This window comes from Meriones unguiculatus, chromosome 14 (assembly GCF_030254825.1).
Source record: "Meriones unguiculatus strain TT.TT164.6M chromosome 14, Bangor_MerUng_6.1, whole genome shotgun sequence".
In the NCBI taxonomy this organism is placed as follows: Eukaryota; Metazoa; Chordata; class Mammalia; order Rodentia; family Muridae; genus Meriones; species Meriones unguiculatus.
The window spans coordinates 47,323,010-47,344,264 of NC_083361.1; the positions used below are offsets into that span (position 1 = coordinate 47,323,010).

The 21,255-nt window shown below is 40.1% G+C and overlaps 1 protein-coding gene across 3 annotated transcripts in view; it reads left to right on the top strand.

Moving 5' to 3' along the window:
• Atp10a (ATPase phospholipid transporting 10A (putative)) overlaps window positions 1-3,043 on the top strand; it is a 192,743-nt gene extending 189,700 nt beyond the window's left edge. Inside the window, exons 18-21 of one of the 3 annotated variants that reach the window (XR_009585526.1) lie at window positions 797-877; window positions 969-1,053; window positions 1,478-1,665; window positions 1,808-1,944. Coding sequence is in view for 2 of the 3 variants with exons in the window: in XM_060367242.1 (XP_060223225.1) it covers window positions 797-877; window positions 969-1,073; window positions 1,478-1,665; window positions 1,808-2,426 (993 nt within the window). In the remaining variant the exon portion in view is untranslated. Of the gene's footprint in view, window positions 1-796; window positions 878-968; window positions 1,074-1,477; window positions 1,666-1,807 lie in introns of all 3 variants that reach the window. The other 2 variants (XM_060367242.1, XM_060367243.1) reach the window with 2 other exon arrangements.
• Window positions 3,044-21,255: the final 18,212 nt, after the last annotated feature.

A 21,255-nucleotide genomic window follows, 5' to 3' on the forward strand; every position in this document is an offset into this window, starting at 1 on the left:
TTAGCAAGAGTCCTCCCTCCTGATTAGTTTCTTTAGATGTACAGATTGTAGTAGGTTTATCCTATATTATATGTCTATATGAGTAAGTATATTATGTGTGTGTCTTTCTGCTTCTGGGATAGCTCACTCAGGAGGATCTTTTCCAGATCCCACCATTTACCTGCAACTTTTATGATTTCCTTGATTTTCATTGCTGAGCAATATTCCATTGTGTAGATGTACCACAATTTCTGTATCCATTCCTCCACTGAGGGGCATCTGGGCTGTTTCCAGCTTCTGGCTATTACAAATAAAGCTACTACAAACATGGCTGAGCAAATGTCCTTATTGTGTACTTGAGCCTCTTTTGGGTGTATGCCTAGGAATGGTATAGCTGGATCTTGAGGAAGCTCTATTCCTAGTTGTCTGAGGAAGAGCCAGATTAATTTCCAGAGTGGTTGTAAAAGTTTCCTGGGACTTTGATGTTTACTGACTGTATTGACATCATTTCTACCCTTCCCTCTTTTTCCCTCCAACTCCTCACATGCTCCCTACCACCCAACTAACCCTCAAATTCATGACCTCTGCTGACCTACACTGATAGGGCTCATATTCTTGGTTCAAATACTCCAGTGACCCAGCTACCTGAAGCTCTGTGAGCCTGCCTGTTTTGATTTTTCATCCACCATGATGAAGCCTTGCTCTTCTCAGGCTCTGAAACAGTGCTCAGGCCTAACGATTTGGAATATCCCATGCTCAAAACTGCTATGAAGAAGACAAACCCTTCTCTGTAATCCCTTCTGTTTCTGTATTCCAGGAGTACAAGCCACGAGCATTTTGGTTAAACATGGTGGATGCTGCCTTCCAGAGCCTGGTGTGCTTTTACATTCCTTACCTGGTAAGTAGGAACCCAGAATAGGTTTTCTCCTCATCTGCCTCTAGGCACCTACAGGCACACAGAATTTGAACATTTTGATTCTGTATTTCAGGCCTACTATGACTCCGATGTGGATGTATTTACCTGGGGGACTCCTGTCACAGCAATAGCACTGTTCACCTTCCTACTGCACCTGGGTATTGAAACTAAAACCTGGGTGAGAGCGACGGGCAAAGTCATATTCCAAAGGGGATCTGAAGTTTCAGTCACACATTTCCCAACAGGTGTTCTGCACATACAGGACCCTGCAAAGCTGCCCCAGCTCTGTGATTAAAAGCTACTGGCCTTAGAAAAGGGACAGCCCACTATTCACTTTCCTGAGCAGCTCTTATTTACCTGCCTTTTTGTGTCCTCCATTGCTATGCCCCTGCCTTGCCTTCTTCTCCTGCCCTCACACTCCCATCACAGGCTGTTCCACTAAGGCCATCCAGCCGCCAGTGACAAGAATCTTCACTAAGACCCAGAAGGCACACCCTTAACCTTCCCTGATAAAGTCATGTTGCTGTCTCTGTTGCCACTCTTAATGTGAAGTAAAAGCCTTTTCTCTTTGGTTCCTTTTAGACGTGGCTCAACTGGTTAGCCTGTGGCTTCAGTACTTTCTTGTTTTTCTCCGTGGCTCTGATTTACAACACCTCCTGTGCCACATGCTATCCTCCATCTAACCCATACTGGACCATGCAGACATTACTGGGTGACCCTCTGTTCTACTTGACTTGTCTCATTGCACCGGTTGCTGCATTGCTGCCCAGGTGAGTATCAGAGTCCAAATCTCTGAGTGATAAGCAAGTACAGCACACACCCCTTAGCCTTGCTGTGCTTGGACCTGTGTGAGTCTCATGAAGCTAAGTCATAGCTCAGTGAATCTGATTCTTTCTCATGTGTTCTTTCTAGATTGTTTTTCAAAGCCCTCCAGGGGAGCCTTTTCCCCACCCAACTCCAGCTGGGACGTCAGTCAGCCAAGAAATCCTCCAACAAATTCAGTGCTCTCAAAGAACATTTTACTCAGGGACAACCACCTGGAGACTCAGAAAATGAGCTTTCAGAAAGGAAGATCATGGGACCTTTTGAGTCCCTTCCCAGGGACTGTACCTTCCAAGCTTCCCAGCTCACACAGCAGTTGGCCTGCTCCCCAGAGGCTAGCGGGGAGCCCAGTGCAGTGGATACAAACATGCCATTAAGAGAGAACACCTTGCTAGAAGGACTGGGCACTCAGTCCTCAGGGTCCTCAATGCCCAGGGAGGCTATTTCTGAACAGTGTCCTGGGGACTCCAAGAGGAAAATTACCAGCACTAGTCAGACAGCCCCTTTATCTTCACTCTTCCATCCACCCAGCTTTGGCTCACTGAACTGGATCTCCTCACTGTCACTGGCCAGTGGGTTGGGAAGTGTTTTGCAATTGTCCAGAAGTAGTTTACAGATAGAAAAGCAGGATGGTGATTTTCTGTCCAACCCCCCTCAGCCAGATCAGGACCTGCAGAGCTTACAGGGACAAGTCACAGGCTACTTCTAGTTTCACCTCCAAAGAGCCATAGCCATTTATGGTGACAAAGAAATCCTTGAAGTGGCCTTTTTTAAGATATAACAGATGTTAATGTTATTTATGTTTATTATTTGCACAGAAGAGTTCTAGAAAGATGTATTTTTTAAATGTTTCCAAGACAAATATAGGAAACCAGAGGTACCAAAAAAGAAAGTTTATTTTTTAAAGTTCTAAGTAGAGTATACTGATGAAAAATAAGAACACATATTTTTATCTATCTATATATAAAGTTTAAAGAAGAATGACACTTGAAAAGTGTGTCTAGATTTTTTTTTCATCTCATTTTATAAGGAAAAGCAATGTGCTTTATTTCCTCAGCACACATGACCCTTGCTTTCCACAGGCCGGCATAAATGTGTGAGTAGTACAGTGAACCCTGGAGTGGCTGTGGTGGATGTGGAAACAAGACTAGGAGGAAAGAAGACTGAGGGGAGGGCGAGTGGCCTTTGAGGCAAAATTCCTCCATTAGCTTCCAATGTTACCAACAGAAAAAGAAAAGTGAAACCTTAAGAAAAACTCTGTGGAGTTCCTGCCAACACTCAGTTCTGTGCAGGCATTTCATAAAGTTCACCTCAATAGTTATGACAGTTCCAGTGTTGGGTGTATTTCTTGCTAAAATCACCACAAACAATAAACAACGTCCACTTACAAAAGAAGTGTCTGGCAGCCACTGCTGTGTGAAGAAACTGATATATGACTTAAGTGAGTATGTTCTGAATACTGTGGGGAACTTTCTTATGCAAGTCCTTTTGACACTGAAGAAAACAGTAGTGTGATATATAGGACAAGGCCACAGAGAGACTTGTTACACCAATCTCCTTGCACCAGGTCATGTGCAACAGCCAGACTTTGCCAACCAAATGTTTGAACATTTTGAGTAATTACCTTCAGGCTTTTGTCTGATGAGCTCTCAAATCTCCACATCCAAAAGGGAAAGAGGAAAGGAAAATGATTAAAACTCTAATGACAAACTCTATTATCTCAATGACAATGTTAATTCATTCTCCATGTGGTGCCCACTCTATCTCACCTTGTCCCTTGGGATAGGAAGTAAGCAGGGGTTGAGTCTCAGGCTCATCCTGTGAACATCTGTCTCCTCAGACTGCAATGCAGAGGAACAGAGGATAAAGATTTGGGGAAGAATTACCCACTAAATATGATTCTTGTCTTCCTCATTTCTCAGAGTGGAAGCTCACTATATCAGTTCCAGGAAAGAGAGCCTTAGTTACCTTAGATTGATCCACTCAGATCTAGGATGCTATAGTCTATAAATTCCCCACCACTGATTCTATGTAGGAAACCTCCATCGATCTTTATAGAAGAATTGAGAAGAGGGAGCTCTGGAGTGTTATTGCATGTTGAGGACATACAAGCTTTATTTTGAGTGGATTAACACTGAGATCAAAAGGGGATTTCAAGACTAGGTTTCTTCTCTTGTCCTTCAGATATTCACCATTTTGATCATGCAACAAGCAGGCTCACAACAGATATAGGCACCCTAATACTGAACTCTTAGAACTACAAGGAAACAGATTTCTGTTCTTTATAAATCACCCAGATTCAGGAATTCTGGTCTCACAACATAAAACAAATCAAGGCATAGGACTTATCACCTTATCTCTTCCCTTAGTTTTGGGGTTCATTTCTGTAAGGCTGCCTCTGTTCTTGATGCTGCAATTCCTTCAGTCAGCTAAGAATATAGTCACACATCCAAAGTAGAGACTTCTTTTCAAATTCTAAGCATTCCTAGTGTCTATAACCTCCTATATAGAGGTTGCATAGCAGCTCCCAAAACAGGTACTGGTAAACTGGGTAGGAGGTAGCCTTTCTATGGGGCTGTGTCTCTAGACAATAGCCTGACTTACACTGACAAGGATGGTGAAAGAATGAAGAAACCACACACTCATGCACACACACTGACACACACACACACACACACACACACACACACACTCTCACACACACACACACACAAACACACACACACAGAGAAAGAGAGAGAGAGAGAAACTAGGGTCAGATAGACTGAACTCTCTGATGGACACAGTCTGTTTACAGAGTTGAACAGAGAGGCAGGCTTAACTGCATGTAGTTAAACAAGGAGGCAAGGTTTATGGAATACAGCTGGACTAAGGAGACAGGTTTAGGTAAATTAGGAGGAACAGTCTTTATATGGGAGTGTCTTGTACCGATGTCAACAACACATATTCACTCAGGACTTTATTCACTTGTGTCTTTCCCTGCTTCCCATGTGAGGAATCTTTTTTAGAGCTGGGAGGGAAAGATGAGGGTGGCAGAAATGAGTTAGAAGCATTTTAGTACCAGCAATGCAGGATGAAAGGCAGAAACTGTCCTAACCTTTTCCCATGTCATGTCATACTCCCTTTTCTGTTACGGGGAGCGACACATTTGAAAAGTATTAATGTGGGAAGATGTATTCTTATCACAAGAACTACAATCATCAGTATGTATGTATGTATGTATGTATGTATGTATACACAAATGAATGCCTGACTTTACAATGACCCAGTGTCCAGACACCTTGTGCTCACACCCTTGCTTCTTTCCAGGAGAAACCTGATTCTACTTGCTTCTCAGAAAGTAGAAGGATGTGGACATTAGCTTCAGAAATGTGCATAGCAAAGCCATGTTAGAGAAATAAATATTGCAAAAAGTGTGTCAGTTACCTGCTTATGCAATGAGAAATACCCATGGCATTTACTGTAATTTATTCCAGCCAACCACATTTATCTCAAAGTAGCATAGTATTGAAGTGAAAGTCATGATTCTTTTTGAAAACGCCACATAAAAGACATCACCAAAACCTGACAAAATATTTGAAAGTTTGAATATTTAAAAAGAGTTATTAGTGGAAGATGAGAGATGAAAATCACCATTATTCATACATGACTTGGGGAGATACCTGAAAATTCAAGTAAATGAATAAGAGGTTCTCAATAATTTAAGGAAGTATATAAGCTCAGTCTATACAAGAGGATGGCTGCTCTTGAGGGCTCACCCTGCTTTGGGCATCAAAGTAACTGATCCAGCTAATGAAGACTGAACAGCATCACTACTTGTTTCAAAATCAAAACAAACTTCTAGAATTCAGATATTGTCACTTTGCCTTGAATGTCTAGCACTGCACAGAATCAAACAACTTAAATACATTCAGGAAATATTAGTTTAGAAGAAGAATCAAGCTATTAATAAAAAAAGACATTCCTATTAAAATCATACTCAAGAAAAATTACTTGTTATGATTCATTGTTTAATAATTTCTAGATTTCCTAGCTAATGCAATAATATATGCATTTTTAAATTACTGGAATGGCAAGAACTTGAGATAACCATTGTCCATACACAATATGATTGTATACCTGGAAAATCTCAACTGAATAACTTAAAAGACTCTCAGAACTAATGAAAGAAAGAAATTGATTCAATAGAAGGAAAACAAGCCACAGTTTCCACAGAGAACAGTGGGAATCAAGAAAATGTACTAGTGAAGGCTGGAAAGGTCCCAGTTGCCACAATATTAAGAAAAACTGAAATACTGAAGAAGAATCTGTGAACGCAGACAACTAATCAGAATCCAGGAAGTTTTAATCCAAAGTAGGCCTTGTTTCTAAATTAGAAAATGTGAAGCTGTCACATTCCATACTTTCTGTTGGGTATTCTTGGTTTTCAGGTTTTTTGTTTGTTTGTTTGTTTGGGTAGTTCTGAAATCAGCAAAGTGGTTCAAAAGTTCAAGTAGAGTTTTTCAGAGGTACAATGTGGAAGGCTCCTGTCCTGTTCCTTGTCATCTCCTACTTCGGATGTCTATCCTGTTTGCCCTTCTGAATGAGGATTAAGCATCTTCCCTGGGATCCTCCTTGTTGTTTAGCTTCTTTAGGGCTATAGATTTTAAATATGTTTATCCTATATTATATGGATAATATCCACTTGTGAGTATATACCCTGTGTGTTTTTCTGCTTCTGGGATACCTCACTCAGGATGATCTTTGCTAGTTCCCACCATTTGCTTGCAAATTTCATGATTTGCTTGTTTTCAATTGCTGAGTAGTATTCCATTGTACAAATGTACCACACTTTCTGTGGCTACAGAGGAAGATGATGCAGCTAGCCTTGATGTGAGCTGATAAGCTAGGGTCAGATAGAAGAGAAGGAGGTCCTCCCCTATCAGGGTACTAGGGAAAGGGCATAGGGAGAGAAGAGGAAGGGTGGGTGCGACTGGGAGGAGACTGCAGAGGGGATATAAAGTGAATACACTGTGATAAATAAATTACTTGAATTAAAAAAAAAAAGAAATGACAAGCAGCCTATGGCAAACACCATTGTTAAATTACTGAAAAGCTGATCTCCAGCACCTCACCCTTGTAACATGTATGAAATTGTTGCTCAGCAAGCCAGTTATCTGGAATACCATTAGATCAGGCAGACAGTGTTGGGGGACAGATTGAAAGGAGGTAACTGAGGACAATCTCTTGTAATCTGGAGAATAACACTGATTTGTCATCCCCCCCAAAAAGAAAGTTCAAGTAGAGTAATATATGGGCAAAAAATACCAAAGAAAATTCCATCAAATAAGTCATGGACAGAAAATGTCTGCTTTGGCTGGAGAGATGGCTCAGAGGTTAAGAGCACTGGCTGTTCTTCTGAAGGTCCTGAGTTCAATTCCTAACAACTACATGGTGGCTCATAACCATCTATAATGAGATCTATTGCCCAATTCTGGCCTACAGGCAGAATACTGTATAAATAATTAATAGAAAAAAGAAGAAAAAGTAAATGTCTGCTTTATACAGTAAAGTGGTAGCCAGTCCCGGAATTGAGCATAAACCCAGCTAAGATCATTAAGGGCTAATGGACAGTTTAGATAGGAATGTGCTTTATGACACTCACACACTTAATTTACAGTTGGTTCGGGAAAGATACATGAACAGAAGACACATGATATGTCCTTTTACAATAAGAATTTAATTTAGTTCCCACCTTCTGAATGAGGATTAAACATCTTCCCTGGGATCCTCCTTGTTTAGCTTCTTTATGGCTATAGATTTTTAATATGTTTATCCTATGTTATATGGATAATATCCACTTATGTGTGAGTATATACCCTGCAAATTTCATGATTTCCTTGTTTTTCATTGCTGAGTAGTATTCCATTGTGAAAATTACCATAATTTCTGTATCCATTCCTCAGTTGTGAGATATCTAGGTTGTTTCTTGATTCTGGCTATTACGAATAAAGCTGCTACAAACATTGTTGAATAAATATCCTTGTTGTACAGTTGAACATATTTTGGATATATGCCTAGGAGTGGAATAGCTAGATCTTGAGGTAGCACTATTCCTAATTGTCTGAGAAAGCGCCAGATTGATTCCCAAAGTGGTTGTACAAGTTTACATTCCCACCAGCAATGGAGGAAGGTTCCCCTTTCTCCACATCCTCTCCAGCAAGTGTTGTCACTTGAGTTTTTGATCTTAGCCATTCTGATGTGTGTAAGGCAAAATCTCAGGGTTGTTTTGATTTGCACTTCGCTGATGACTTAAGGACGATGAGCATTTCCTTTTTTTAATTAATTTTTTTAATATTAGTTACAGTTTAGTAACTTTGTATCCCAGCTGTAGCCTGCTCCTTCCCTCATCTCCTCCCTGCCTCTTTCCAAGTCCACTGATAGGGGAGTTCCTCCTCCCCTTCCATCTGAACCTTCTTTAAGTGTTTCTCTGCCATTCAATATTCCTCTACTGAGAATTCTCTGTTTAGCTCTGTACTTTTTTTATTGGGTTACTTGATCTGTCGCTGTTTAACTTCTTGAGTTTTTTTATATATTCTGGATAATAACCCACTGTTTGATATAGGGTTGGTGAAGATCTTTTCCCAGTCTGTAGCCCATCATTCATGATTTTCAGGCAAAAAACTAGAAAAGATCATACTGAGTGAGGTATTCCAGAAGCAGAAATATACACACGGTATACACTCAATTATAAGTGAATATTAGACATATAATATAGAATAAACATTCTAAAATTTGTACACCTAAAGAAGCTAAGCAAGAAGGTGGAGGACCCTGGGTAAGATGCTCAATCCTCATTCAGAAAGACAAATGGGATGGACCTCAGAAGATGGAGAAAACAGGGGAGAGGATAGGAGCCTATCATAGAGGTGCTCTGAAAGACTCTAAACCCTTCAGGGTATTAAAGCAAATGCTGAGACTCATAGCCACACTTTGAGCAGAGTGCAGTGAATCTTATGAAAGAAGGGGGTGATGAAAGTCCTAGAGGAGATAGGAGCTTGAAAAAAAAGAGCAACAGAACCAAAAAATCCGGGCACAGGGGTCTTTCCTGAGGCTTATATTCCAACCAAGGACCATACATGGAGATAACCTAGAACCCCTGCACAGCTGTAGCCCATGGCAGCTCAGTATCCAAGTGGGTTCCCTAGTAATTCGAACAGGGACTGTCTCTGACATGAACTCAGTGGCTGGCTCTTTGATCACCTCCCACTGTGGGTGGGGAGCAGCTTTACCAGGTCACAGTGGATGGCAATGCAGCCAGTCCTGATAGGTTAAGGTCAGATAGAAGGAGAGGAGGACTATTAGTGGACTAGGGAAGGGGCATGGATGGAGAAGAGGGAGGAAGGATGGTATTGGGAGGGGATGAGGGAAGGGGCTATAGCTGGAACACAAAGTGAATAAATTGTAATAAAAATATTTTTAAATTAATTTAGGCTTAAAAAGATAAGGAATCATTGAAAGTTATTTATGAAGTCATGTGTATATGACATAATTATGTATATAACAATCATACTGATGTAGAAAAATGTATGTATACACATGTGTGTACATGTGTATACATATAGAATGAATACATTATATATGTATATAATTACATATACCATTATATGTATATGTGTATATATACATAATGTATTCATTATATATATACACTTATACATATGTGTGCACATATATACAGACATAAATGCATATTTTATATATATATATATATATATATATATAATGGTCTTAATAACGTAAGCTTCAAATTTTTAAATTGAAAGCTCTAGTGTAGGTAGGAGAAACTGAAATCAAGTACCATCAAATATCTGAAGGTGATCCCTTAGGCCTGTTGTTCCTCGTGTCTTGCCTATCTTTTGCCTAACTTTTGGCTGGCTCCTAACCCTGAATTTCTTCCTTTGAGTCTGTGAACTGGGCCTTTCATTGCAACTGTCTCAACACTGATGGTTCATCTGTTCTTTGTGGATCTGTCAACCCTTTTCAATCCTACTACCTAGAACTATTTTAGAAGGCTCTAGCATGCTGTTTCTGTGGGCTCTGTAGCTCTACAGTGCTAGGAAAAAGAGAAGCTGCAATAAGGACACTTCCCTGCCCTGGTCCCAGAATGTCATCATCAGTCAATTCCATGGTCGCTTATTTGCTGAATAAATCTAGCAACTAGGGTGACTGTTAGCTAAAATCACACCTCTAAATAGGAAAGTCATTTGCACTAAAAATATTTCACTATTTGTATACTAAGTGAGAATTAAAATTGAAAGTCCTGCTCTAATGGAAAAACAGGTATGTTCTGCAAATGACCACTATGAATAACAATTATCAAGTCACTATTTACCCAAAGACTGGACTGATTGAGCACTCATATTTTAGTGAGAGCACCCTACCTATGAAGAAGCTTGAATCTATCCCTTCTCTTTGATCCAGTAAATCCACTTTGATGAACTATTTTTATGTATAAATTTATGTGATATGCATATATGTGTGCATATTCACATGTATGGCACATGTATGCAGGTACACAGGCACAGTTGTGGAAATGTGTGTGTAGGTTTCAAGGTTGACATGGAGTATGGAATATTATTCTCTGCCTTATATATTGAGGCAGACTCATTCACTGAACCTTTCCCCATTCAAACTAAACTAGCTAGCCAACTAGCTAGATCCCCTTTCTGCACATGCTGTGTGTACAGTCAGGACCCACACTCCCACTCAGCTTTTAAGTGAGTTCTGGTGATCTGAACTTTTATCCTTTTGATTGCACCACAAATGCTTTACCCTCAGAACAATCTCCTAACTCAAGTTTGGGGACTAAATATTAAGAAAATATCCAGTTTTGTTCAGTTAAGACATTCCTGGTAATTAGTGGTACAAATCTGGAAACATTTTTGAATATCAGTGAAGTAATTTCAGGAAATACCAGTACTATCATAGATCTAAAACATGGACTCCACTGATAGAAGTATCATGAACAGTCTCCTTTTTGCCTTTTTGTTAGAGACCAAGTATTTCAGGATTAGTGCCCCGTGCAAAGCTGGTACCTGCCAAACACAACATTTTCTAAAACAAGAAGTAAATGGCAGTGCATTTAAGCCTTGCTGCAGTGTTGTGTGACCCTTAAAACTTGGGGATATGACACTTAAAACCAGGGTCTATATGTTATTCCCAATCCAGGGTCATACAAAGGATTCCGGCAAAACTAAGTGGTAGTAAAAAAAAAAAAAAAAAGTAGGGAGGAGCAGGGATGTTAGGAGTGGAAGGGAACACAGAAAGCATGGATCACAGTAATCAGAATGTACTTAATATGTGTGTCACATCCAAAAGTAAATTCAATAAATTTAATTTTTAAAATTCTGGATATGGTGTTACATGTCTATGATCCCAGCTATGTAGAACACTGAGGCAGAAGGATTTAAGTTGAGGACAGCCTGAGTATATAACAACACATCTAGAAAAAGGAGGCGAACAATGGAAAAGTTTTCAGACTGCTCAAGAAGGAATAATCTTTAACATTGTAGGTGGGATTGCTGGTCAAATTCATGGGATCTGTTAGGTTTGTATGTCCATAAGCATTGGCATTTTGAACCTCATCATTGAAAACAGCATAGTATTCCCTGAAAATAGACATGAGTGTCACAAAACTGGATCTATGCTCAGCCATAGCTCAGATCCAAAATGGTAACCCAGAATTGTCAACTTTCCTTTTGAAACCCCTTTCCAGTTGAAATATAGTCTGAGTCAACAATGTAAAATATTTATTTCATTATTCTAGCAAAGCTCATCGAATGTAGAAAAATAAAGAGAACGGTGAGAGTTGAGGGTCTGGATTTAAACAGTACAATGTTAGAGGAAATGCCTGTCATTCATGAGACCATGCCAACATCACAAAGAGTAAAATTTGAGCTATCATTGTAGACAATATAATGTGCCACCCAGATCCATCCCTTGCAGTTCAGGTTGCTTTCCAAGCACAATTCCACCCACATTTGGGTCTATGTAAGCATACCAAGACCTCACTGTCTGCCTGTGATCTGAACAGTACAGGAAGCCTGGTAGGATTGACTGAGCTTCTTATAGAATCATGATTCTCCACTCAACCCAGCTTCTTTTATGCTTCCTCAGGTCCGAGTATATTCCTAGTAAGTCTACTGAGTTTAAACCTATCTCAATCAACTTCTGGGGTTCTTGACCTAATGCAGTGCTGCATAACAAAAAATTTCCCAAGAAAAGTGCCAGGATATAGCTTCTTATAAGTAATCATAATTATATACATATAAAATATTTATATGAAATGTAGTTGAGTCAGGTAGACATGTGTAATCTTGATACTCAGGAGACTGAAGCAGAAGGATCACAACTTTAAGTCTAGATGAAATTAAAGTAAAAACACATACTTGAAAAGATAATAAATCTTATTGTGAGGTTGGAAAGATTGCTCAGTGGTCAAGACCACCGTCAGCTCTGGTATAGGGCTCAGGTTTAATTCCCAGCACTCACATGACATCATAACTGTAACTCCATTTCCAGGGGATTTGATGTTCCTTTCTCACCTCCACTACTACCAGGCATGCATGTGGTGCACATACATACATGGAGGCAAAACATGCATACCATAAAATATATATTTAAAATCTTATTGTGTCCCATCTGTCCATCTTATTTAACATCTCTCAGTAAAGTTTTGTATTGAAATTGGCCCCTAATATCCTGATTATATATTTTTTAAATCAAACTAATCTTCTCTCTTTGAGAACAAACAGTGAGTGATCAGTCCCTAGAAGCCACTGCGTTTTCAAGTCCTGCAGCACTCCGTCATCACAGACAACATGTGCTTGAAGCTTTAAGTCCCCCAGAATGTTTCAAATCCATGCTTTTGCCCGCCTCTGCTCAAGGTATTTTCTCATCCTCATGCCTAACACTGCAGCCTGGTTTTTTGCTGTGCTGTGTCCCTCTCTGTTTTCCTTGTACTGAACCATTCTTTCAACTTCCCTAGAGTACTGGCTCTTTCAGAATAGAACCTGAATTCTTCAGAATAGAGGAATTCTATCAAGATATTCAATGATTGCCTAATGAATTATTGCTAAATCAAATTAGCTGGGCTGTCCATGCCATGTCTTTTCTCTGTGCCATGGGTGTGCTCTGGTTCTTATCATGCAGTCTTGTCATGCCTGTGTTGTAGGTGAAAACAGGGATTGAAATCTGATTGTCTCCAGGAGCTGGTCCAGAGGTGGAGGTACTTTTGGGGAGGTGGGGCCTAGTGAGAGCTCCTTAAATCATTGGAAAATGCCCTAAAAGGAGACTGTAGGAACACAGGCTCTCCTTTTGCTTACAGTGTTATTTTTTTTAATTTTTAAAAATTCTTTATTAATTACACTTTATTCCCTTTGTGTCCCCCCTGTGGTTCCCGCTCTCCTACAGTCCCAATCCCTCCCTGCCTCCACCCTCTGCATGCATGCCCCTCCCCAAGTCCCCAAGTCCACTGATAGGAGAGGTCTTCTTTTCCTTCCTTCTGATCTTAGTCATTAGGTCTCATCAGGGGTGCCTGCCTTGTCCTCTTCTGTGGCCTGGTAATGCTACTCTTCACTCATGGGGAGGTAATTAAAGAGCAGGCCAATCAGTTCATGTCAGAGACAGTCCCTATTCCTATTACTATGGAACCCACTTGGATACTGAACTGCCATGGGCTACATCTTTGCAGGGGTCTTAGGTTATTTCCATGCATGGTCCATGGTTGGAGTATCAGTCTCAAGAAAGACCCCTGTGCTCAGACATTTTGGTTCTGTTGCTCTCCTTGTGGAGTTCCTGTTCTCTCCAGATCTTACTGTTTCCCACTTCTTTCATAAGATTTCCTGCACTCTGTTCAAAGGCTGGCCATAAGTCTCAGCATCTGTTTTGATAGTCTGCAGGGCAGAGCCTTTCAGAGGTCCTCTGTGTCAGACTCCTGACTTGTTCCCTCTTTTCTTCTCCTCCTGATGTCCATTTTCTTTGCCTTTCTGGATAGGGATTGAACATTTTAGCAAGAGTCCTCCCTCCTGATTAGTTTCTTTAGATGTACAGATTGTAGTAGGTTTATCCTATATTATATGTCTATATGAGTAAGTATATTATGTGTGTGTCTTTCTGCTTCTGGGATAGCTCACTCAGGAGGATCTTTTCCAGATCCCACCATTTACCTGCAACTTTTATGATTTCCTTGTTTTTCATTGCTGAGCAATATTCCATTGTGTAGATGTACCACAATTTCTGTATCCATTCCTCCACTGAGGGGCATCTGGGCTGTTTCCAGCTTCTGGCTATTACAAATAAAGCAGCTACAAACATGGTTGAGCAAATGTCCTTATTGTGTACTTGAGCCTCTTTTGGATATATGCCTAGGAGTGGTATAGCTGGATCTTGAGGAAGCGCTATTCCTAGTTGTCTGAGGAAGAGCCAGATTAATTTCCAGAGTGGTTGTACAAGTTTACATTTCCACCAGCAGTGGAGGAGGGTTCCCCTTTCTCCACAACCACTCCAGCATGTGTTGTCACTTGAGTTTTTGATCTTAGCCATTCTGATGGGTGTAAGGTGAAATCTCAGGGTCGTTTTGATTTGCATTTCCCTTATGACTACGGAGGTTGAACATTTCTTGTGTTTCTCTGCCATGTGATATTCCTCTATTGAGAATTATCTGTTTAGCTCTGTACTCCATTTTTTTAATTGGATCATTTGATTTGTTGCTGTTTAACTTCTTAAGTTCTTTATATATACTGGATATTAGTCCTCTGTCAGATATAGGGTTGGTGAAGATCCTTTCCCAATCTGTAGGCAGTCATTTTGTTCTGATGATAGTCAGAAGCTTTAGAGAAGCTTTTCCGTTTCATGAGGTCCCATTTATTGATTGTTGCTCTTAGAGCCTGTGCTGTTGGTATTCTGTTCAGGAAGTTGTCTCCTGTGCCAAAAACAAATTTCAACAAAACCTACACACAAGTACAGTGTTACAGAAGATACTAGAAGGAAAAATCCAACCCAAGAACACTACTTTCAAGAAAACACAGGAAATAATTAACCTCACTACAGCAAAACAAAAAGTAGCCAAACACATAAACACACTACCATAGCCAACATCAATATCAAAAGATCTAACAGCCACTGTTCATTAATCTCCCTCAACATCAATGGACTTAATTCTCCAATAAAAAGACACAGACTAACAGAATGGATGTGTAAACAAGACCCAACAATCTGTTGCATATAAGAAACACACTTAAATTACAAATATAGACATTGCCTGAGAGTGAAGGGCTGGAAGACAGTTTTCCAAGCAAATGGACCCAAGAAGCAAGCAGGAGTAGCCGTTCTAATGTCTAATAAATAGACTTTCAACCAAATTAATCAAAAGAGATAGAGAAGGACACTTCATACTCATTGTTGGGATCAGCAAGCAGGCATTTCTACAGGCAGCCCCTGGGGCTTGGCAGACCGGGCGGGTATCAGGCATTTGGAAAGACACCCAGACCACCTGCTGACCACCTGGAACCACCCATGCATGCTCTGGATCACACTATAAGAGAACTGGGGGCCCCTCCCCTTGCGCTCCTTCTTCTCTCTCTCTCTTTTCTTCTCTCTTCCTCTCTCTGTCTGTCTCTCCCTCTCTCTGTCTCTCTCTGTAACCCCCCCTTCCCTAATAAACCTCCCACGTGGAACCGATCTTGTGGTGTGATCTGTGGACCCGTGTGGAACCTCACATTTCTACAATTCCTAACACTCATCAAGGGAAAAATCCACCAGGAAGACATCACAATCCTGAATATGTATGCCCCAAATGCAAGGGCACACACATTTGTAAAAGAAACTTTACTAAAATGTAAACCACACATAGACCCCCACACATTAATAGTGGGAGACTTCAACACCCCACTCTCAACAAAGGACTGGTCACCAAACCAGAAATTAAACAAAGAAACAATGACTCTAACAGAAGTCATGAATCAAATGGACCTTATAGATATTTGCAGAACCTTTCACCCAAACACAAAAGAATTTACCATCTTCTCAGTTTCCTGAGTTATTACATAAGCTCTACTGTGTGCTCCCCACCATGGCTATCCAGCACTCTCACAAGGAGCTCAATAGGTTCTCTGATTTTAAATGAAAAAAGAAATTGAAGGAGCAGTTAGTTGACCCTTGCACTTTCCCAAGCAGGTGCAATTTTCTGCCCTTACCACTGCAGACATCAGTTAACAGCTCTCTAGTAGCCCTCTAACTGGTTTCCAGACTGAGGTCGCCTCACTAATGCTTTCATTCTGAGGCTTTTAGTGTTTTAGACTGAACCATCTATAAATAGCCTTTGTGAGTTTTTAACCCTATGACTGTTAGCTAGTCTAACAGTGTCTCTTCTATAAATATATGTATTCTATAGTCTTTAATATTGAACTCCTTAGTACCATAACCAAATTTTCCTAAGGAAAGTCACCAAATGATATCATATTTGGAAAGAGACTCAAAGACAAATCTGTGGGTTTACAATCAACTGATAATTAAAAAATACAGTAAGAGAAGTATAGCTTTAATAAAAAGTAAAATATAAACCTAAAGACAATTGTTTGACTTATATAGGTTTCCTTATAAACACTGCCTGAAAAGGTAGCAGTCAAGGAGCAAGGGAAAGATGGGCACAAAAGAAACAATAGGCCAATCATGGTGGGGCTTACCTGTAATCCTGGATCTCAGGAATCTGAAACACTAGGATCATAATTTTGAGAACAGTCTGGGCTACATAATGAGAATATATCCTGAAAAGAAAAGAAAGCAAAATGAAAAGAGGGGAAGAAAAGGTGGGTAAGACAGTTTTTTTTAATTCTATAAATATTTTATATGTATTTTTTATTTTTATAATAATTATACTTTATTCACTTTCTATCCCAGCTATAGCCCCCTCCCCATTCCTTCCAACTCTCATCTCCTCCCATACTCCTCTCCAAGTCCACTGATAAGGGAGGTCTACCTCTCTTTCCATCTCACCCTGGTCTATCAGCTCTCATCAGGACTGTCTGCATTGTCTTCCTCTGTGGCCTGATAAAGCTGCTCGCCACTCACGGGGATATGATCGAAGAGCCAGGCACTGAGTTCATGTCAGAGACAATCACTGTTCCCCTTACTAGGGTAACCCACTGAGCTGCCATGGGCTATATCTGTGCAGAGGTTCTAGGTTATCTCCATGCATGGTCCATCGTTGGAGTATCAGTCTCAGAAAAAAGACTGTGCCCAGATAGCTTGGTTCTGTTGCTCTCCTTGTGGAGCTCCTGTCCCCTCCAGGTATTTCTATTTCCCATTACTTTCATAAGATTCCCTGCACTCCATCCACAGTTTGGCTATGAGTCTTAGCATCTGCTTTGATACCCTGCAGGATAGAGTCTTTCAGAGCACCTCTGTGGTAGGCTCCTGTCCCATTCCCTATTTTCTCCCTCTTCTGAAGTCCATCCCCTTTGCCTTTCTTAATGAAGATTGAGCATTTTACCCATCTTACTTGACTAGCTTCTTTAGGTGTACAGATTTTAGTATGTTTATTCTATATTATGTGTCTAATATCCACTTATGAGTGAGTATATACCCTGTGTGTCTTTGTGCTTCTGGGATACCTCATTCAGGATGAATTTTCTTAATTCCCACTATTTGCCTACGAATTTCCTCATTTCCTTGTTTTTCATTCCTGAGTAGTTTTCCATTGTGTAAATGTACCACAATTTCTGAAGTTCTATTATTTTGTTGAGTCATCATGTGGTTTAGGTATCAAGGTGACTATGACTTCATAGAATGAGTTTGGTAATGTTCCTTCTATTTCTATTTTGTGGAATAGTTTGAAGAGTTAGCCCTTCTTTGAAGGTCTGGTAGAATTCTGTGCTGAAACCATCTGGTCCTGGACTTTTTTTGGAAGGAAGACTTTTGATGACTGCTTCCTTGGGGGTTATAGGACTATTTAAACTATATACCTGATCTTGATTTAATTTTGGTAAGTGGAATTTATCAAGAAAATTTCCCATTTGATTTAGATTTTCAAATTTTGTGCAAGACAGATTTTTTATTAATTATACTTTATTCACTTTGTATCCCCCGATCAGCCCCTCCCTCCTCCCCTCCCAATACCATCTTCCCTCCCCCTTTTCCACGCATGCCCCTCCCCAAGTCCAGTGATAGAGGAGGTCTTCCTCTCCTTCCTTCTGATCCTAGTCTATCAAATCTGATCAGGCCTGGCTGCATTGTCTTCCTCTGTGGCCTGGTAGGACTGCTCCCCTCTCAGGGAGCAGGCCAATCAGTTCATATCAGAGACAGTCCCTGTTCCCATTACTATGGAACCCACTTGGATACTGAACTGCCATGGGCTACATCTGTGCAGGGGTTCTAGGTTATCTCCATGCATGGTACTTTGTTGGAGTATGAGTCTCAGGAAAGACCACTGTGCCCAGATTTTTTGGATCTGTTGCTCTCCTTGTGGAGTTCCTTTCCTCTCCAGATCTTACTATTTCCCACTTCTTTCATAAAATTCCATGCACTCTGCCCAACAGTTGGCCATAAGTCTCAGCATCTGCTTTGATAGTCTGCTGGGCAGAGCCTTTCAGAGGTCCTCTGTGGCAGGCTCCTAATTGTTTCCTGTTTTCTTCTTCTTCTGATGTCCATCTTCTTTGCCTTTCAGGATGGGGATTGAGCATTTTAGCAAGAGTCCTCCCTCTTGATTAGTTTCTTTAGATGTACAGATTTTAGTAGGTTTATCCTATATTATATGTCTATATGAGTGAGTATACACTGTGTGCATTTTTTGCTTCTGGGATAGCTCACTCAGGAGAATCTTTTCCAGATCCCACCATTTATCTGCAAATTTCATGATTTCCTTGTTTTTTTATTGCTGAGTAATACTCCATTGTGTAGATATACCACAATTTATGCATGCATTCCTCCACTGAGGGGCATCTGGGCTGTTTCCAGCTTCTGGCTATTACAAATAAAGCAGCTACAAACATGGTTGAGCAAATGTCCTTATTGTGTATTTGAGCCTCTTTTGGATATATGCCTAGGAGTGGTATAGCTGGATCTCGAGGAATTGCTATTCCTAGTTGTCTGAGAAAGCCTCAGATTGCTTTCCAGAGTGGTTGTACAAGTTTACATTCCCACCAGCAATGGAGGAGGGTTCCCATTTCTCCACAACCTCTCCAGCATGTGTTGTCTCTTGAGTTTTTGATCTTAGCCATTCTGATGGGCTTAAGATGAAATCTTAGGGTCGTTTAAATTTGCATTTTCCTGATGGCTAATGAGGTTGAGCATTTCTAAAGTGTTTCTCTGCCGTTTGATATTCCTCTGCAGAGAATTCTCTGTTTAGCTTTGTACCACATTTTTTAATTGAGTTATTTGATTTTTTGCTGTTTAACTTCTTTAGTTCTTTATATATACTGGATATTAGTCCTCTGTCAGATATAGGATTGGTGAAGATCTTTTCCCAATCTGTAGGCTGTTGTTTTGTTCTGAAGACAGTGTCTTTTGCTTTACAGAATCTTCATTTTCATGAGGTCCTATTTATTGATTGTTGCTCCTCGAGCCTGTGCTGTTGGTGTTATGTTCAGGAAGTTGTCTCCTGTGCCAATGAGTTTAAGGGTATTATCCACGTTTTTTTTCTAAGCGGTTTAGTGTGTCTAGTTTTATGTTGAGGTCTTTGATCCACTTGGACTTTAGTTTTGTGCAGGGTGATAAGTATGGTTCTATTTGCATTTTTCTACATGTAGACTTCAGGTTAGACCAGCACCATTTGTTGAAGGTGCTGTCTTTTTGCCATTGAATGGATTTGGCATCTTTGTAAAAAATCAGGTGTCCATAAGTGTGTGGGTTTATGTCAGGCTACTATTTGATTCCACTGATCTACCAATCTGTTTCAATGCCAGTACCATGCAGTTTTAGTATTGTTGCTCTATAGTACAGCTTGAGATCAGGGATGGAGATACCTCCTGAAGATCTTTTCCTGTAGAGAATTGTTTTAGCACTTCTGGGTTTCTTGGTGTTCCATATAAAGATGAGAATTTTTCGTTCAAGGTCTGTAAAGAATTGTGTTGGTAATTTGATGGGAATTGCATTGAATCTGTAGATTGCTTTTGGTAAGATGGCCATTTTTACTATGTGAATCCTGCCAAGCCATGAGCATGGGAGATCGTTCCATCTTCTGATATCTTCTTCTAATTCTTTCTTCACAGACTGGAAATTTTTTTCATACAAGTCTTTGACTTGCTTGGTTAGGTTCACATCAAAGTACTTTATGTCCTTTGTGGCTATTGTGAATGGTGTTGTTTCCCTAATTTCTTTCTCGGCCCTTTTTTCCTTTGTATACAGGAACGCCACTGATGTTTTTGAGTTAATTTTGTATCCAGCCAATTTGCTGGATGTGCTAATCAGCTATAGGAGTTCCCTGGTAGAGGTTTTGGGGTCACTCAGGTATACTATCACATCATCTGCAAATAGTGATACTTTGACTTCTTCCTTTCCAATTTTTATCCCTTTGATCTCCTTCAATTGTCTTATTGCTCTAGCTAGGAATTCAAGAACAATGGTGAAAAGATATGGAGAGAGTGGACAGCCTTGCCTTGTCCCTGATTTCAGTGGGAATGATTTAAGTTTCTCTCCATTGAGTTTGATGTTGGCTATAGGTTTCCTGTATATCACCTTTACTATGTTCAGGTATGTGCCTTGTATCCCTGATCTCTCCAATACTTTAAACATGAATGGATGTTGGATTTTGTCAAATGCTTTTTCAGCATCTAAGGAGATAATCATGTGGTTTTTCTCCTTTAGTTTGTTTATGTGGTGGATCACATTGATGGATTTCCGTATATTAAACCACCCCTGCATACCTGGGATGAAGCCTACTTGGTCGTAGTGGATGATGTCTTTGATGTGTCCTTGGATTCGGTTTGCTAGTATTTTGTTGAGTATTTTTGCATCAATGTTCATGGGGGAGATTGGCCTGAAATTCTCTTTCTTTGTTGGGTCTTTGTGAGGTTTAGGTACCAAGGTGACTGTGGCTTCATGGAATGAGTTTGGTAGTGTTCCTTCTGTTTCTATCTTGTGGAATAGTTTGAAGAGTATTGGTATTAGCTCTACTTTGAAGGTCTGGTAGAATTTGACACTGAAACCATTTGGCCCTGTGCTTTTTTTGCATGGTAGACTTTTGATGACAGCTTCTATTTCCTTAGGGAATATAGGACTATTTAATTGGTTTAATTGGTCTTGTTTCAGCTTTGGAATGTAGAATAATCGGTCAAGAAAATTGTCCATTTCATTTAGATTTTCAAATTTTGTGGCATATAGACTTTGGAAGTAAGACCTAATTATTGTTTGGATTTCTTCAGTGTCTGTGTTATGTCCCCCTTTTCATTTCTTATTTTGTTGATTTGGATGGTGTCTCTCTGCCTTTTAGTTAGTTTCTATCTTATTGATTTTTCTCAAAGAACCAGCTCTTGGTTTCATTGATTCTTTGAATTGTTTTA